The sequence below is a fragment of the Martes martes genome (assembly GCF_963455335.1).
Source record: "Martes martes genome assembly, contig: scaffold_90, whole genome shotgun sequence".
Taxonomy (NCBI): Eukaryota; Metazoa; Chordata; class Mammalia; order Carnivora; family Mustelidae; genus Martes; species Martes martes.
The window spans coordinates 97906-116865 of record NW_027666423.1 but is presented as its reverse complement, the minus strand read 5'-3'; the positions used below and the strand labels follow the sequence as shown (position 1 = coordinate 116865).

Below are 18960 nucleotides of genomic sequence, written 5' to 3'. Positions count from 1 at the left end.
AAGCAGGCTCCATACTCAGTACAGAGCCTGATGCAGGGCTCAGTCTCAACAATTCTGAGATCATGACCTGAACCAAAGTCAAGATCAGATCCTTAACTGACTGAGCCACCCAGGTGCCCCACAATTGGAATTTTTCAAATGAAGTTCACGTATATCTACCGTGCCATCACTTGAATGATTGATGACTAAGATGGTCTTTAAGTAGCAGCTGGTTTCCATTGTGTATCATTGTTATTAAAATATCCATTTCAATCAATGTACATAGGTTTATGGTTTTGAAAGTATATTCATGGTTTTACTAAGGTAGACAAAGGTAGCATAGGCTCATGGTAAATGAGGCCTCAATCTTGTTCTTTTATTTGGTTTCCTTATTGTCTTGCTCTCTTCCCTTCTAATTTGAGGACTTTCTTTAGTGTTATGCTTGGTTGCCTTTCTTTTTCTTTTTTGTATATTATAGATTTTTGTGATCACAATGAAGTTCATATATAACATCCCATGCATATAGAAGTCTATTTTAAGTTGATGGTTACTTAAGTTTAAACACATTTTAAAAACACCACATTTTTCCACCCACCTTGTTTTATGTATTTGATGTCTTAGTTTACATCTTTTTATTTTGTGTATCCCTGAACTAATTACTGTAGATATAATTGTTGTTACTACTTTTGTCTTTTAACATTCATACTGGCTTTATAAAAGTGCTTGATCTATTACTTTTATTGTATGTTTGCTTTTACCAATAAAACTCTTTCTTTCATAATTTTCTTATTTCTAGTTATGGCCTTTTCTTTCTTTCTTCTTTCTTTCTTTCTATCTATTTTGGAGAGCAAGCGAGAGAGAACACAGATGGGAGGGGAGGGCCACAGAGAGAGGGAGAAGCAGACTCCCTGAGCATGGGGCCTGGTGTGGGGCTTGATCCTAGGAGGTCCCTTAATTAACCTGTCCTCATTTAAAAAATTCATTTATCTTTTTGTTTTTTGTCTTGGATGATTTCTGCTACCCTGTCGATCACTGATCTGTTCGTCTGCAGCTTTTAATCTGCTGTTGAGTCCCTCTCGTGTATTTCTCATTTTAGTTATTGTATTTTTCAGCTCTGATTCGTTCTTCTTTATATTTTCTCTTTGTTGAAGTTCTCACTGAATCCATGCATTCTTCTCCCAAGTTTGCTGAGCGTTTTTATGACCAGTACTTTGAACTCTTTATCAGATAGATCACTTATCTCTGTTTCATTTAGTTATTGTTCTGAAGTGTCGTATTGTTCTTTCATTTGGAACATATTCCTCTATCTCCTCATTTTGTCTGACTTCCTGAGTTTATTTCTGCAATTGTTCTTTTCAACTTTTTCCCTCTTTAAGGTATGTTGCTTTGAACAATGAATGTTAGGTATCAAGTCAAGGAAGAAGAAACCCTTTCTAAGTATTGTCTGATCATTTTTCTTGTTGGAACTGTGGTGGAGTAGGTGGCAGATGACATTGCTCTTCTTTTTCTGAGTTGAGGACACAGGAGTCAGGCAGTTGGAGATAAGCCTAGTGACTTTAATACATACTAGCAAATTAGAGGATGTGGCTTAGGTATGTAGCCACAGCAAACTTCCTAATGCTTTATTCCAAATTAGGCACTTCCACACACAGTTGTAAATGGAAGGAAGAGGTGTTTGATGCCCAACCCACAAAGATGAAAGCAGACCTCAATTCATGTTACTATGGCAGGCATAGCTTTTCAAAGAAGAGATCTGGAAGCACATAGGCACTGCTGAGTGCCTTCTCCCAAATTCACCCACTAGGTAAATCTCCTTTCCTGTCACGAAGAAGGTAGAGAAATGTTCTCACATGGAAATGAAGATTTACCTGTAATTTCTGAGTGAATTTAATTTATAATTAAAGTTAATCGTGTCTTTTGTACATATGAACTAATGGAGAGGCTAAATGGCAAAGAGAAATCTGTTCAGTGTTTTAAATTTTGCTATAAATAACTCACAACATAGGTAACTCATTTGTTGATTGATTTTGATAAACCAAGTTTTATTTGAAGGAAATGAATAATTCTTTCAAGGAAGAATTTCCTCAGGGTCAGGTTCTTTGGTTCAACTAACGATTTTCTCCTTCAAGTTCCCTGTCCCTTCAAGTTAAAAAAAAAAATTGTGCTTATAAATTGAGTATATTGACTGTTACTAATAGGAGTTAAGATAACTTCTCTTCCTTTATTTTTGTTCATGACTATAAAAATTTATAGTTTAGTTAGAAAGCTGTTTTCTGCCTAATGCCTTAACTTTATTGAGCCACATGACAAAGTTTTATGTATTCATTTCCTCTGAGTTCTAGTTAAAAATGCATGTATTTTTCCTGAATATGAGGAAGTAACTGGCATAAAACTCTAGGCTCAGTAAGACCTAAAACACATTCCTGGCCTGCAACTAGGTGGTTTTTTGACCTCAGGCAAACTACAATCTCTCAGAGGCCTTTTTGTCTCTTATGTAAAATTAGGGACTTTGACTAAGTTAGTGACTTTTATACCTCTGGGGAAATATTTTTTTTCCAAAGAATTGAAATTAACTTTTTTTTTTTAATTAAACTGTATTATATAAGACAGAGACAAGTAGAGCTGTTTAGCTAAAAGAGAGATGAGACTACACCTGTAGACTTCCTTGTCCCTCAATCCTGCTGTGTCCCAGTGGAACCTTAGATTTCTATGAGCCATAGTTTGAAAACTAACAGTTATGAGAAAATCCTTCTAGTTAATAATTCTTTGAATTAAAATTTGCTGATACCTTGCACATTGCTTTTCTGTGTATAATTTTCTTACCCTCCTAATTTTTTGATAAATGGAAAAGTATAAATAAAATTGCAAATGCGTTCTCCTTATTAGTGGACGTCAAGCTATTTCTACCATCTAAACACAGTTCTCAACTGGAAATAAAGGTCACAGAAATAAATATTTAGGAAAAGTTTTGGGAAGATAGTAACATTACATTGGTAATTCCTTAAGTCATGTCATATAAAAAAGTGTTTTATATTTTACATAGTATTTATTAATGGTGTTATAAAATTGGTTCAACAAAAGTTTCTCCCATCAAGTGGTATTGAGTTATTAGTTTTACAAGGCTGCCTAGTAATGTTGTCAGATTATTAATTTTATAAGGCCTGAATATAATGTTATTGTCAAAAAGTGTTATGATCCCTCAAAAAATTAAAAATAGAAATGCAGTACCATGTGCCATTCAGTAATTACACTACTGGGTATTTATCCAAAGAAAATGAAAACACTAATTTGAAAAGTTATATGCACCCCTATGTTTTTTGAAACATTGTTTACAATAACCAAAGTATGGAAGCAACCTCAGTGTCCATCAATAGATGAATAGATAAAGAAGATGTGTGATACATATACAATGAAATATTTATTCAGCTATAAAAAAGAATGGGATCTTGCCATTTGTGACAACATTGATAGACCTAGTATTATGCTAAGTGAAATAATGCAGAGAAAGGCATATACCATATGATTTCACTTCTGCATGGAATCTAAAAAACTAAACTACTAATAGCCTACTGGTGACTGGAAGGCTTACTGATAACATAAATAGTTCAATAACACAGGTTTTGTACATTACATGTATTACATACTATATTCTCACAATAAAGCTAGAGAAAAAAATGTTAATGAGAAAAACACAAGAGAAAATACACTAAAGTACGGTATCAAAAAAAGTGCATGTGTAAGTAGAGTAGACCTGCATCATTCAAACCCACGTTGGTCAAGGGTCAGCTGTATATTACAAATATTCCCATCTAGAATTTTCTTACTTAGACCTTTCTCATGAAAGGTATCCTCTCACTGAATGCTCAAAATGGGGTCTAATGTAGGGTACTGAGGGTTGCCTGGGTGGCTTAGTTGGTTAAGTGACTGCCTTCAGCTTAGCTCATGATTCCTGGGTCCTGGGATAGAGCCCCACTTCAGGCTGTCTGCTAAGTGGGGAGTCTGCTACTTCCTCCGTCTCTGCCTCTTCCCCCACCCATGCTCTCTATTTCTCATTCTGTCTCAAATAAATAAGTCAATAAAATTGCTGGTATAAACGTTGGGGTTCAGGTGCCCCTTTGGATCAATATATTTATATCTTTGGGGTAAATCCATAGTAGTGCAATTGCCGGGTCGTTGGGTAGCTCTATTTTCAGCTCTTTGAGGAACCACCCTACTGTTTTCCAGAGTGGCTGCACCAGCTTACATTCCCACCAACAGTGTAAGAGGGTTCTGCTTTCTCTGCATGCCTGACAACATCTGTTGTTTCCTGACTGGTTCATTCTAGCCATTCTGACAGGTGTGAGGTGATATCTCATTGTGCTTTTGTATTTATTTCCCTGATGCCAAGTGATGTTGAGCATTTTTTTCACGTCTGTTGCCCATTTGTGTGTCTTTTTTGGAGAAATGTCTGTTCATTTCTTCTACCCATTTCTTGACTGGATTGTTTGTTCTTTGGGCGTTGAGTTTGATAAGTTCTTTATAGATTTTGGATACTAGCCCCTTATCTGATATGTCAATTGCAAATACCATTTTCCATTCTGTAGGTCATCTTTCAGTGTTGTCAGTTGCTTTCGTTGCTATGCAAAACCTCTTTATCTTGATGAAGTCTTTATTTCCCTTGCCTTTGGAGACGTGTCTAGCAAGAAGTTGTTTTGGCCAAAGTCAGAGAGAATACAACCTGTGTTCTGTTCTAGGATTTTGATGGGTTCCTGTCTCACATGTAGGTCTTATATCCATTTTGAATCTTATTTTTGTGTGCGGTGTAAGAAGATGGTCCAGTTTAATTCTTCTTGCTTGTGGCTGTCCAGTTTTCCCAACACCATTTATTGGAATGACTATCTTTTGTTCCATTGGACATTCTTTCCTGCTTTGTCCCAGATTAGTTGACCATAGCGTTGAGGGTCCATTTCTGGGCTCTCTATTCTGTTCCATGGATCTCTGTGTGTGTTTTTGTGCCAATACCATACTGTCTTGATGATGAGAGCTTTGTCATAGAGCTTGAAGTCCGGAATTGTGATGCCACCAGCTTTGGTTTTCTTTTTCAACATTCCTTTGGCTATTTGAGGTCTTTCCTGGTTCCATACAAATCTTAGGATTATTTGTACCAGCTCTGAAAAAATGTTGATGGTATTTTGATAGGGATTGTGTTGAATGTATAGATTGCTCTGGGAAGCATAGACATTTTAACAGTATTTGTTCTTCCAATCCATGAGCATGGAAGGTTTTTCCATTTCTTTGGGTCTTCCTCAGTTTCTCTCATAAGTGTTCTATAGTTTTCAGAGTGCTGATCCCTTGCCTCTTTGGTTGGGTTTATTCCTAGGTATCTTAATGGTTTTTGATGCAATTGTAAATGGGTTTGACTCCTTAATTTCTCTTTCTTCTATCTCATTGTTGGTGTATACAGATGCAACTGATTTCTGTGCATTGGTTTTATATCCTGCCACTTTGCTGAATTCCTGTAGGACTTCTAACAATTTTAGGGTGGAGTCTTTTGGGTTTTCCACGTAGAGTATCACATCATCTGCAAAGAGTGAGAGTTTGACTTCTTGCTAATTTAGATGCCTTTATATCTTTTTGTTGTCTGATTGCTGAGGCTAGGACTTCTAGTACTATGTTGAGCAACAGTGGTGGGAGTAGCTATCCCTGCCGTGTTCCTGACCCAGGGGTTAAAGCTTTCAGTTTTTCCCCATTGAAAATGATACTCACTGTGGGCTTTTATGATATTGAGGTATGTTCCCTCTATCCCTCCACCATGGAGAGTGTTAATCAAGAAGGGATGTTGTACTTTGTCAGATGGTTTTTCTGCATCTATTGAGAGTATCATATGGTTCTTGTCCTTTCTTTTATTAACGTATTGTGTCACACTGATTGATTTGCAGATGTTAAACCTCCCTTGCAGACCAGGAATAAATCCCACGTGGTCATGGTGAATAATCCTTTTAATGTACTGTTGGATCCTGTTGGCTAGTGTCTTGGTGAGAATTTTTGCATCTGTAGTCATCAGCAGTATTGGTCTGTAATTCTCCTTTTTGTGGAGTCTTTGTCTGGTTTTGGGATCAAGGTAATGCTGGCCTCATAGAGAGAGTTTGGAAGTTTTCCGTCCATTTTTATTTTTGGAGACAGCTTCAGAAGAATAGATGTTAATTCCTTTTTTCAATGTTTGGTCGAACTCTCCAGGGAAGCCATCTGGCCCTGGAGTTTTCTTTGTTGGGAGATTTTTGATGACTGCTTCAGTTTCCTTGCTGGTTATGGGTCTGTTCAAGTTTTTCTGTTACCATTTCTTCCAGGTTGCCTAATTTGTTGGCAAATAGCTGTTCATTATACATTCTTAAAATTGTTTGTGTTTCCTTGGTGTTGGTTGTGATCTCTCTTCTTTCATTCATGATTTTATTAATTTGGGTCCTTTCTCTTTTCTTTTTGCAAAGTCTGGCCGGGGGTTTATCGATCCTATTCCTTCTTTCAAAGAGCCAGCTCCTAGTTTTGTTGCTGTGTTCTACTGTACTTTCAGTTTCTATTTCATTGATTTCTGCTCTGGTCATTATTAATTCTCTTCTCCTGCTGGATTTAGGCTTTCTTTGCTGTTGTTTCTCCAGGTCCTTTAGGGGGAAGGTTAGGTGGTGTATTTAGGACCTTTCTTGTTTCTTGAGAAAGGCTTGTATTGCTCTATACTTCCCTCTTCAGGACTGCCTTGGCTGCATCCCAAAGATTTTGAAGGGTTGTGTTTTCATTTTCCTTTGTTTCCATGAATTCTTTTACTTGCTTGTTAATTTCCTGGTTGGCCCATTCATTCTTTAGTCGGATGCTCTTTAGCCTCCGTGTATTTGAGTTCTTCCCAAATTTCCTCTTGTGATCGAGTTCAAGTTTGAAGGGACTGTGGTCTGGAAATACGGAGGGAATGATCCCAAACTTTTGGTACCGGTTGAGACCTGCTTTGTGACCCAGTATGTGATCTCTTCTGGAGAAAGTTCCATGTGCCCTGGAGAAGAATATGTATTCTGCGGCTTTGGGATAGAGTGCTCTGAATACATCTGTGAAGTCCATCTGGTCCAGTGTGTCATTCAAAGCCCTTGTGTCCTTGTTGATCTTCTGCTTAGATGACCTGTCCATTGCAGTGAGTGAAGTGTAAAAGTCCCCTACTATTTATTGTATCATGCTCGATGTGTTTCATTAATTTTGTTATTAGTTGGCTTATGTAATTGGCTGCTCCCATGTTAGAGGCATAAACCTTGACAATTGTTAGATCTTCTTTTTGGAGAGACCCTTTAATTATGACAGTGTCTTTCCAAATCTCTTACGACGGCCTTTGGCTCAAAATCTAATTTGTCTGATAGAAGGATTGCCACCCTGGTTTTCTTTTGATGTCCATTAGCATGGTAAATGGTTTTTCCACCCCCTCACTTTCAATCTGGAGGTGTCCTTGGGTCTAAAACGAGTCTCTTGCAGATAGCATATTGATGGGTCTTGCTTTTTTATCCAATGATACCCTATGTCTTTTGCTTGGGGAATGTGGCCCATTGCCTTTCAGGGTAACTATCGAAAGATATGAATCGAGTGCCATTGTATTACCTGTAATGTCATTGTTTCTGTATATTGTCTCGGTTCCTTTCTAGTCTATCTCACTTTGGGGCTCTCTCTTTGCTTAAAGGATCCCCTTTAGTATTTCTTGCAGGGCTGGTTTGGTGGTCACAATTTTTTTAGTTTCTGTTTGTCCTGGAAATTCTTTATCTCCCCTTCTATTTTGAATGACAGCCTTGCTGAATAAAGTATTCCTGGCTGCATATTGTTCTGGTTTAGCACCCTGACTGTACCATGCCAGTCCTTTCTGGCATGTCCTGAGCTGCTTTCTGGATTTTTCTCTTTGTCTCTGAAATTTGCAAGCTTCACTACTATATGTCGAGGTGTTGGCCTATTCTTATTGATGTTGAAGGGGGTTCTCTCTGCCTCTTGGATTTGAATGCCTTTTTCCTTCCCCGGATTACAGAGGTTCTCTGCTATAATTTCTCAGATATACCTTCTGCCACACCTCCTTTCCTCCTCTTCTGGGATTCCAGTTATTCTAATATTGTTTTGCTTTATGGTATCACTTATGTCTTGAATTCTCCCCTCGTGATCCAATAATTGTTTATCTCTCTTTTTTCTCAACTTCTTTATTCTCCATCATTTTGTCTTCTATGTCACTACTTCTCCTTTCTGTGTCATTTAGTCTAGCAGTTAGAGCCTCCAATTTCTAAAATTTGAAATAGTTAATATTTATTAGTTAATTACAGCTCAGTAAGTCTGTAAAAGATAAGTAGTGTTTTATTTCACCATTACCCATTATGTACGTGATGAATTTTTTAAAATTTCTATTCAATTAGCTGATACATGATATATCAGTTTCAGATATAGTGTTCAGTTAACCATCAGTTGTATATAATACCCAGTGCTCTACACATCACGTGCCCTCCTTCATGCCCATCACCCAATTACCCCACCCCATCCCACCTCCTCTTCAGCAAACATCTGTTTTTTTCCTATAGTTAAGAGTCTCTCGTGATTTGTCTCCCTCTTTGATTTCTTCTATTTAATGTTCCCTCCCTTCCCTTATGATTCTATACACTGTTTCTTACGTTCCCCATATGTATGAAACAATATGATAATTGTCTTTCTATGATTGACTTATTTATCTCAGTATAGTGCCCTCTGTTTCCATCCACATCAGTGTAAATGGTAAGAGTTCATCCTTTTTGATGGCTTCATAATATTCTATTGTATTTATATATACACCACATCTTCTTTATCCATTCATCTGTTGATGGACATTTGGGGTCTTTCCACAGTTTGGCTATTGTGGAGATTGCTTCTATAAACATTGGTGTCCAGGTGCCCCTTCAGATCAGTATGTTTGCATCTTTGGGGTAAATACCTTGCAGTAGAATTCCTAGGTCATATTTTTAACTTCTTGAGGAACCTCCAAACTGTTTCCGGAGGTAGAGCCTCCATTTTTTTTTTATTGCATCTCCTTAATAACCTTTTGATTTCAACTTGGTAATATTTTTGTTCTTTTATTTCTGCGGAAAGGGATTCTCCAGTGTCTTTTGTGCTTTGTTCAAGCCCAGCTAGTATTTTCATAGTTGTTATTCCAAACTCTAATTCTGCCATCTTACTTATATCCATACTGATTAGGTCCCTGCCAGTCAGTAGTACCTCCTGTTCTCTTATTTCAGGTGAGTTTTTCCATCTAGTCATTCTGTCTAGAGAAGAATAGAAAATGAGAGAACAAAATACTAAAATAACAAAAACAACCCCAGAGAAATATAATCTTAAACCGATGAGAAGAGACCAGAAACCAAAATAAATAAATAAATAAAAGAAAAATTTAAAAAGAGAGAGAATATAATCGGACAGGTGTTGAGAACAGAGCAATACACTAGATTCTGGGTATATTTTGGTCTGTTTGCTGGAGGGAACTACATCCCAAAATTGTAAAGAAAGAAGAAAATAACGTTAAACACTATGAAAGGATAGAATGTAACTATAAAAATTGAAATTAAAAAAGTTTAAAAAACCTGAGATGATAAAATGAGAAATTGGTTGAAATGGAAAAAGAAAAAGAAAATTAAACTTGAAAGGTTAAGGAGCCATGAGTCCTATATAGTATTTTCCCCCAGCACTAGAGTTTTTCAGTTCTCTGTGATTGGTTAAACTTGATTCTAGGGGGAAGTTGCTGCTGATTTTCTGGAGGAGGGGCCTGTTGAGCTTGAGCTGATTCTCAGAGGTATTTGCCCTGGTGGTATTGCACTGCCCTTGCGAGGGGGCCAGGCTAAGTAAGGGCTTCCAGATCCCTCTTTGTGGCTTTTGCAGTGCTTGAGAGGATTAGAATGAAAATGTGAGCCTCCCAGTGTCCAGCCCAGAGCTGAAAGCGGGCACCCTCCACTCTTCAGTGTGCCCTCACAGCAAAGCTGTCAATCACTCTTGTCTCCCTGGTTTCTGTATGCACTCTGTATACGCCCAGCCTTTGAGCATTTTTATTTCAGCCATGCAACCCCCTTTGGAGTTTCCAAACTTTGCAGTCTCCTGTGGCATGCATTCATGCCGCTCCTCCAGGGGGAGGGAGGGAGGTTTTGCCCTGGATTTTCTGTGTGTTGGGCCCCTGCTCTAAGAGCCGTTACCCAATGGGATGGGGTTTGTGGTTAATGGCAACACTGAGCTGAAAGCCCCCTCCTCTGCTCTTTGATTGCAGCTGGCTTCCCTGCTGAAACACCTGGGAACTCTCCCATACTCAGGCACCCCATTCTTTCTGTGACCTCGGGGATCCTGAGATCTGGCAGTTCTACCTAGGATTCCGACCTACTTCTCCACCTGAGTGCTTTTCAAGCAGGGATGTCCCTCACCAGATTGGACTTATAAAAGTTCCAGTTTGCACGCCACTGCTATATCACTTTCTGATAAGCGGTTTATGCCCCCCACCCCACCAAGAGTTTATCTTCCCATATATCATCTTGGATTCATTTCTCCACGCCACACCTCCTACCTTGCAGGACGTGGTCACTTTTCTATTTGTAGAATTATAACAGTTCTTTTCTTAGATCTCAGGTTGAGTTCACAGGTGTTCAGAATGATTTGAAACCTCTAGCTGAATTCCAGGGACTGGACAAAACTATGGTCCCCTATGGCTCTGCCATATTCCTCTTCTTCCAGAAATTTTGTATATTTAATAGACCAATATTAATTGTACTTTTTATCAGATTTATCTAAATAGCATTACATGTATTTCTTCTGTTACCTAAGATTAAAATAAGTAGGGATTTATTTTATTTATGTGATTATCTTTCTATTTAAGCAATCCCTAACTTACTTTTATTCTCTAATAGTGGTTTTATATGAAATTTTTAAAATTAATTTCTTTTCAGTGTAACAGAATTCATTGTCTATGCACCACACCCAGTGCTCCATGCAATTTGTGCCCTCCATAATACCCACCACCTGGGTCCCCCAACCTCCCACCCCCCGCCCCTTCAAAACCATCGGATTGTTTTTCAGAGTCTGTAGTCTCTCATGGTTCCTCTCCACTTCCAATTTCCCTCAACTCCCTTCTTCTCTTGAGAGTCAATTATCATATGGTTTCACTTATTTGTGGAGCATAACAACATGGAGGACATAATAGTGTTATTTTAAGTTCACACTTCATAAGCTATATATAATTCCTACAATAATGTCTCTTGTTTAACTTGAACATTGTAAATAATATTTTACTTATTTCAGATGCAGCAGGAGTTGGAAAAAAATATAGCTAGAGAAGTAGAGGAAGGTATGTTGCCAAATTTCTGAATTAAGATGGTCATTGATTTCTGAAATAGACTATGAATGGTAAATGGCATTGCTTTCCATTGTTTGGATAATAGGTAGTATGTTAAAATTTTTAATATATATCTAATAAAATGTAAAATATAAACATAATGAGAAATATATTTATTCCTCATTTAGTCATTGTGTTTCAGACTTTAAAAAAGAAAATCTCCAAATGCCTATTTATCTGTTATTTCAAGCTGTAATCTTCCTTCACTTCTGCCATCCCTTTGGAACTGTCAACCTGAATATGTGGGCTTTCTCAAATCCTTGTTTCTGCTAATGATATGCCCCCCCCCCAAAAAACAGTCTTGTCTTAGGTAATACTTAGTTAAGCAATTATAGTTCAAATAGCTGTCACTTGACAGGTGACATTTAAATCTTCAGTCATTGATTTTCTCATTGATTTACCTTTTGCCCTTGGGTAAAATTCCAAGCTCCGTACATGGAATAAAAACACCCAAATCAGTTTGGTTCTAGCCATATTTTTCAAACTTTCTCTATCACTAACATTTACCCTACTCTGCTGCTTTGCTCTCGCACCTCTTCAGCGTCGACTACTTGCAATTCCACAAGTGTTGTTCCTCACTCTCTGTGTATGTTCTTTGTATATGCGTCTTCCCTCTACCTGGCACACTTCTTCCCTGTCCTTCAGGTATCAACTTACATATACCCTCCACCAAAAAGCAGACAATATTGATAGAAAACTAGCATTTTCCTTCTGTGTTCTTATGTTCAACTCTGAAAGTTGCCTGTTTGATTTTTCAGTCTGTCGTATATGATTGTTCATGGGTGGGCTCTGTTATCATCTTGTAATGAGGAAAACAGAAGCTCTGATATTTATCCACAATAGCAATTACCTCAGTGGGCAACCATGAGCAAAATGCATTTAAAAGTAATCTTGTATTTTATATTGTAGTTGTATTAGATATTTTTCGTTCTTCATAACACTCATAAGGCTTCAACTTTGTTTTTTTACTAACTTTTAGTTAAGAATGAAGTATTGTAGATAAAGACTAATTTTTTTTCCTTTTCAGCTGCTGCTGAATTTGAATCACACTCATCTGTTGGGGCCACCTCTTTAGAATCTACTTTTGAAAGACATTCAAATTAGGATGATGTACTGAAATCATACAGAGATTACTCACAGTTTCTGAAGAAAAAGTATAGCATCTGAAAGATAAATAGTAAAAATTTATTTACTGGATGTTTATACAACATTTTAATTGTTTCCTATTAAATGGATGATATGTAAAAATCTTTATTAAAGGAATATATTTTTGGATCATGTGTGTAATGAACGTTTATATAATATTTTAAGCTATGTTTCTTGGCAGCTAATTAACTTTTAAGCAGATTTTTTATGTGGAAATCAGCATTATGGGTTTTACATGCTCCAGGCTGCCCAAATACCAGCTTTCTAAACAGCACCCAACCAACCAAGTTTTCATGAACACTTCAGTTATGTTAATTGATAACTTTTTGGTATTTCCCAATTTTTATTACTACATATGAACCTAGAGATTTAGACAGACATTATTTTGATATATTGCTGCTAAGTTTATTGTCAATGTTTGCATGTATTCTAATTTTTATAGTGCCATAAAACCTATGTATGATTTTAGTTTTAAATACTGATTCTGGGGCGCCTGGGTGGCGCAGTGGGTTGGGCCCCTGCCTTCAGCTCAGATCATGGTTTCATGATCCTGGGATCGAGTCCCACATCAGGGTCTCTGCTCAGCGGGGAGCCTGCTTCCATCTCTCTCTCCATCTACCTCTCTGCCTACTTGTGATCTCTCTCTCTCTGTCAAATAGATAAATAAAATCTTTTCAAAAAATAAAATAAATGGATAAATAAATAAATAGTGATTCATAGCTCTTCCCTCATGGTGAAATAAGATTTGCCTAAGGCTTTTCACCTTTTCTGTTTATTTTTTATTTACTTTTTGAGAACAGTCTTAACATTAGAAGAAAAAAAAGAACTTTTACCCCAGAACCATTTGCAAGACAATTGTTAAATTATGCCTGATTCTCATAGCATTTATATCCTACAAGTCAGTACATTCCACATAACTACGGTACAACCTTGACAATCAGACAATTAATTCTAATACAGTTGACCTTTAAATAATGCAGGGGTTAAGGGCACTGACCCTTTGCAGTCAAAAATATGTGAATAACTTTTGACTCCCCAAGAGTACTGTTGACCAGAAAACTTACTTGTACAAAAACAGTTAATTAACCTGTGTACTATATTTTTACGATAAAGTAAGCTAGAGAGAAGAAAATGTTATTAAAATCATAAGGAAGAGGGGGCACCTGAGTGGCTCTGTGGGTTAAAGCCTCTGCCTTTGACTCAGGTGATGATTCCAGGGTCCTGGGATCGAGCCCCACATTGGGCTCTCTGCTCAGCAAGGAGCCCGCTTCCTCCTCTCTCTCTCTGCCTGCCTCTCTGCCTACTTGTGATCTCTCTCTCGCTCTCTGTCAAATAAATAAGTAAATAAATAAAAATCTTTTAAAAAATCATAAGGGGGGTGCCTGGGTGGCTCAGTGGGTTAAACCTCTGCCTTCAGCTTAGGTCATGATCTCAGGGTCCTGGGATCGAGCCCCACATCGGGCTCTCTGCTCAGTGGGGAGCCTGCTTCTCCCTCTCTCTCTGCCTGCCTCTCTGCCTACTTGTGATCTATCAAATAGATAAATAAAATCTTTAAAAAAAATCATAAGGAAGAGAAAATACACTTGTAGTACTGTCATGCATTTATTGAAAAAATCTTCATATAACTGCACCCATTCAAACCATGTCAACTATACATTCTTTTTATTTTTTTAAGATTTCATTTATTTATTTGACAGAGAGACAGTGAGAGCACAAGTAGGCAGAGTGGCAGGCAGAGAGAGATGGAGAAGCAAGCTCCTTGCTGAAAACAGACACTGATACAGAACACCATCCCAGGACCCTGGGATCATGACGTGAGCCCAAGGCAGCTGCTTAACCGACTGAGCCACCTAAGCACACTATACGTTCTATCATTTAATCATTTAGTCCTCATGCTCTTTTTAAGTTTTGTCACTTGTCTGTAATATCCTTTACAGCAAGAAAGTTCCTGTTCAGAGCCATGTATTTAATTCAGATGTTGCGTCTCTTAGTCTCTTTCAGTTTTGAACAGTTCCTTAGTCAGTCTTTCCCGGATTTTCATGACTTTTAATCTTTTGAATAGTTAATTCCAGTAATGTAGAATGTCTTTCAGTGCAGGTTTTTCTTATGTTTCCTTATGATAAAATTCAGATCAGGGATGCCTGGGTGGTTCAGGTCAATATCCCAGGGTTCTGGGATTGAATCTCGCATTGGGCTCCGAGCTCATTGGAGAGCCTGTTCTCCCTCTGCCTGCTGCTCCCCCTGCTTGTGTTTTCTCTCTCCTAATACTGAGTTTTCCCAAACACAATTTTAATTGATTAACTCTCAATGTTTACAAAATTTCCTATAAAGGTCTTGTGGATATTTTTTAGATTTATTCCCAGTTATTTGATACTTTTGATCCTACTATAAATATTATTTTAAAAAATCAATTTCATTTCCTGTTGCTAGGTTATAGAAATAAAATTATTTTGCATATGGAGCTTAGATTCACCTATCTTGCTAAACTATTTTATTATATTGTTTCTCCCAGTTCTGGAGGCTGGGAAGTCCAAATTCCAGGCACTGACAGATTCAGTGTCCAGTGAGGGCCTGCTTCCTGGTTCATAGAGGGTGGTCTTCCTCCTGTTTCTTCGTACTACACAGGGCCATGGGAGCTCTCTCAGGACTCCTTTGTGAGGGCACTAATCCCATTCATGAGGGTTCAACCTTCATGAGTAATCACTTCCCAAAGTCTCCATCTCCAAATAGAATTACATTGAACACTAGGATTTAACATACTAATTTGGGAGCCGGGGGGACAGAAATGTTCAGTCTATAGCAAGGCTGTTCCTTGTTCTTTGCCAGGTAGACCTCTCCACTGTGGCTTTTTACTTCACGAGGCCAATAAGAATTTCCCTGCAGAGAGGGCTCAGTCGTCTTTTAAGGATTTCACCTGCTTCAATCAGGCTTACATAGAATAATCTCTTTTTGATTAACTCGAAATGAACAATTAATTATACCTGCAAGGGTCCTTTACAGTTGCCATGTTCTAATGACTAGAGTCAAGTCACAGATCTTGGCTACACTTAAGGGAAAAGGATTATAAAAGGTGAGAACACCAAAGAGCATTTATTATAGGGTCACCTAGGGTCTTTATTTTACAATTATATTAACAGATCTCTTATACTACTAGTTTTCTAAGTTTTATCATGGATGAATGTTGAATGAATGAATGTTTATTTTGCATATATTGAGATAATTTTTTTAATTTGTCAGTGTGGTGAATTACATTATGTGCTCATGTTAAGCCAATCTTGCATTTCTCAGGTAAACTGAATTAAGTTGTGATTTCATTCATTTGTTTCATACATTGCTACTATTGATATGCTAATATCATAGTGAGGATTTTCTTCTGTCTATGGATAATGTTAATACAAGGGATATTGAATACGTTTAACTCAATTTACTTGGCTTCAAACTTATGTGTATTGTTGCTTTGTGTTTTCTGTCTTGTATCTTTAAAAAATAATCGACATTTTTATAACTTTCATATCATGCTCTCAATATGCATTTAAATTGAACTATATATTTAACTTTTTTCCTCTCTTCTTACATCTCAGAATTTCTATTTGGGATTATTTTTCTTTTGTTTGTTTATGTACACACTTTAAAATTTTCATGAAGGTGCCTCGTTAGCGCAGTAGGTAGCGCGTCAGTCTCATAAAATTTTCATGAGTGAGAACTGCCAGGTAATAAACCTCTATTTTAAATGTCTTTATTGGGCACCTGGATGGCTCGGTGGATTAAATGTCTGGCTTTGGCTCAGGTCATGATCCCAGGGTCCTGGGATCAAACCCCACTTCAGGCTCACTGCTCAGCCTGGAGTCTTCTTTCACTCTGTCTACCCCTACCCACCACTTGTGTTCCCTCTTTCTCTCCTCTTCTCTGACTCTCTTACAAATGAATAAAAAATTTTTAAAAGTAAGTAAATGTCTTTATTTCCTATTACTCTTGATATACATTTTCACTGCACAGAGAGTCCTAGGTGAATAGTTATTTTCATTGATCATACAGAAAATGTCATTCCACTGTCCTTTGTCTTTCATAAATGCTCTTTAGAAATCAGGTGACTACCTGTTTCTCCCTTGAGTATAATCTGTTCCCCACTCTGCTCCTTTTCCCCACAATTTTTGGTTACTTTAAAGATTTTAGTCATGGGGGGGGGGAAACACCTTTTTTGTTTGTGTTTGTTTACTGCAGGTATACTCGTATGTGTCTAGATTTGGATGTCTTATTATTTATCTTAATAATGTTCCATAATTAGAATTGCATTCACAACAGCTCCAAAAACCACGATATACCTAGGAATAAACCTAACCAAAGAGGCAAAGTATCTGTACTCCAGAAACTACAGAACACTTATGAAAGAAATTGAGGAGATGAAATCACATCCCATACTCATGGATTGGAAGAATAAACATCCTTAAAATGTCTATGCTGCCCAGAGCACAATTTACACTTTCGATACAATCCCTATCAAAATACCATAGACATTTTTCCCAGAGCTAACACAAATAATTCTAAAACCTGTGTGGAACCAGAAAAGACCCCAAATAACCAAAGGAATGTTGAAAAAGAAAACCGAAACTGAGGCATCACAATGCCTGACTTCAAGCTATATTACAAAGCCATAGTCATCAAGACAGTATCGTATTGGCACAAAAACAGACACACAGATCAATGGAACAGAACAGAGAGCCCAGAAATGGACTCTACATTCCACTAATCTTCGACAAAGCAAGAAAGAACATCCAATGGAAAAAAGGTAGTTTCTTCAATAAATGTTGCTTGGAAAACTCTACAACCACATGCAGAAGAATGAAACTAGACCACTATCTTACACCATACACAAAGATAAAATGGATGAAAGACCTCAACATGAGAGGAAGCCATCAAAATCCTAGAGGAGAACATAGGCAGTAACCTCTTTGACACTGGCCACAACTTCTTTCAAGATGCCTCCTTAAAGGTAGAGGAAACAGAAGCAAAATGAATTTTTGGGACTTCCATCAATCTAAGTTTTTACACAGCAAAGGAAACAGTCAACAAAACTAAGAGGCGATCCACAGACTAGGAGAAGATATTTGCAAATGACATTTTGGATAAAGGGCTGATATCCTAGATCTATAAAGAACTTCTCAAATTCAACACCCAAAAAACAAACAATCCAGTCAAGAAATGGGCAGAAGACATGAACAGACACGTCTGCAAAGAAGACATCCACATGGCTAACAGACACATGAAAAAATATTCAACTTCACTAGCCATCAGGGAAATTCAAATCAAAACCACAATGAGATGCCACCTTACACCGGTTAGAATGGCCAGAATTAACAAGATAGGAAACAAGTGTTGGTGAGGCTGTGGAGAAAGGGGTATCCTCTTGTGCTGTTGGTGGAAATGCAAGCTGGTACAGCCACTCTGGAAAACAGTGTGGAGTTTCCTCAAGACGTTAAAAGTAGAGCTACCCTATGACCCAGAAATTGCACTATTAGGTCTTTACCCCAAAGATAAGGATGTAGTAAAAAGAAGGAGCACAGCACCCCGATGTTCATAGCTGCAATGTCCATAAGAGCCAAACAGTGGAAGGAACCGAGATGCCCTTCAAGAGATGAATGGATAAAGATGATGTGGTTTATATATACAATGGAATATTACTCAGCCATCAGAAAGGATGAATACCCACCATTGCATTGACATGGATGGAGCTGGAGGGGATTGTGCTAAGTGAAATCAGTCAGGCAGAGAAAGACAATTACCATATGGTTTCACTCATATGTGGAACATAAAGAATAGAGTTGAGGTCCACAGGGAATGGAGGGAAAATGGAATGGGATGAAATCAGAGAGGGAGACAAACCATGAGAGACTCTGGACTCCAGGAAACAAACAAGGGAGTAACTGGGTGTTGGGTATTAAGGCGGGCACGTGTTGGGATGAGCACTGGGTGTTATATGCAACTACTAAATCATTGACCACTACAACAAAAACTTATGATGTACTATATCCTGTCTAACTACATAATAAATTTCACTTGGCTTCTATGATTTGGTATCTCAAAACATATTCAGGCTTTCTTATCTAAACTTCATATCTCTTAACCTCTTTTTCTTGTTTCCATGGTTGTTTTTTGGTCTCTCTCCTTATATTTTCAATTATTTCTTCTCTTTTCCTAGTTAATTGTCACCTCTGCCATATCCAGTCTGCTGTCTGACCTAGCCATAGGAATTTAAATTGGGGTAATTGCATTTTTAAATACATTTTCTTTGGGTCTTTAAAAAATGTATTAAAATAATTAGTTTTTCATTATTTGAGAATATGGTTTTTTTTATTCATTAACTGAGGGTTTTCTTTTTTTTTAAGATTTTATATATTTATTTGACAGAGAGAGACACAGTGAGAGAGGGAACACAAGCAGGGGGAGTGGGAGAAGGAGAA

General features: G+C 37.6%; 1 protein-coding gene across 1 annotated transcript in view; it reads left to right on the top strand.

The window, feature by feature from the left end:
• LOC308338026 (ankyrin repeat domain-containing protein 26-like) overlaps positions 1–12964 on the top strand; it is a 99372-nt gene extending 86408 nt beyond the window's left edge. The window contains exons 21-22 of the mRNA XM_080831585.1: positions 11263–11308; positions 12384–12964. Of these exons, the coding sequence (XP_080687711.1) occupies positions 11263–11308; positions 12384–12460 (123 nt within the window). The 3' untranslated portion in view covers positions 12461–12964. The remainder of the gene's footprint in view (positions 1–11262; positions 11309–12383) is intronic.
• The last annotated feature ends 5996 nt before the right edge of the window (positions 12965–18960 follow it).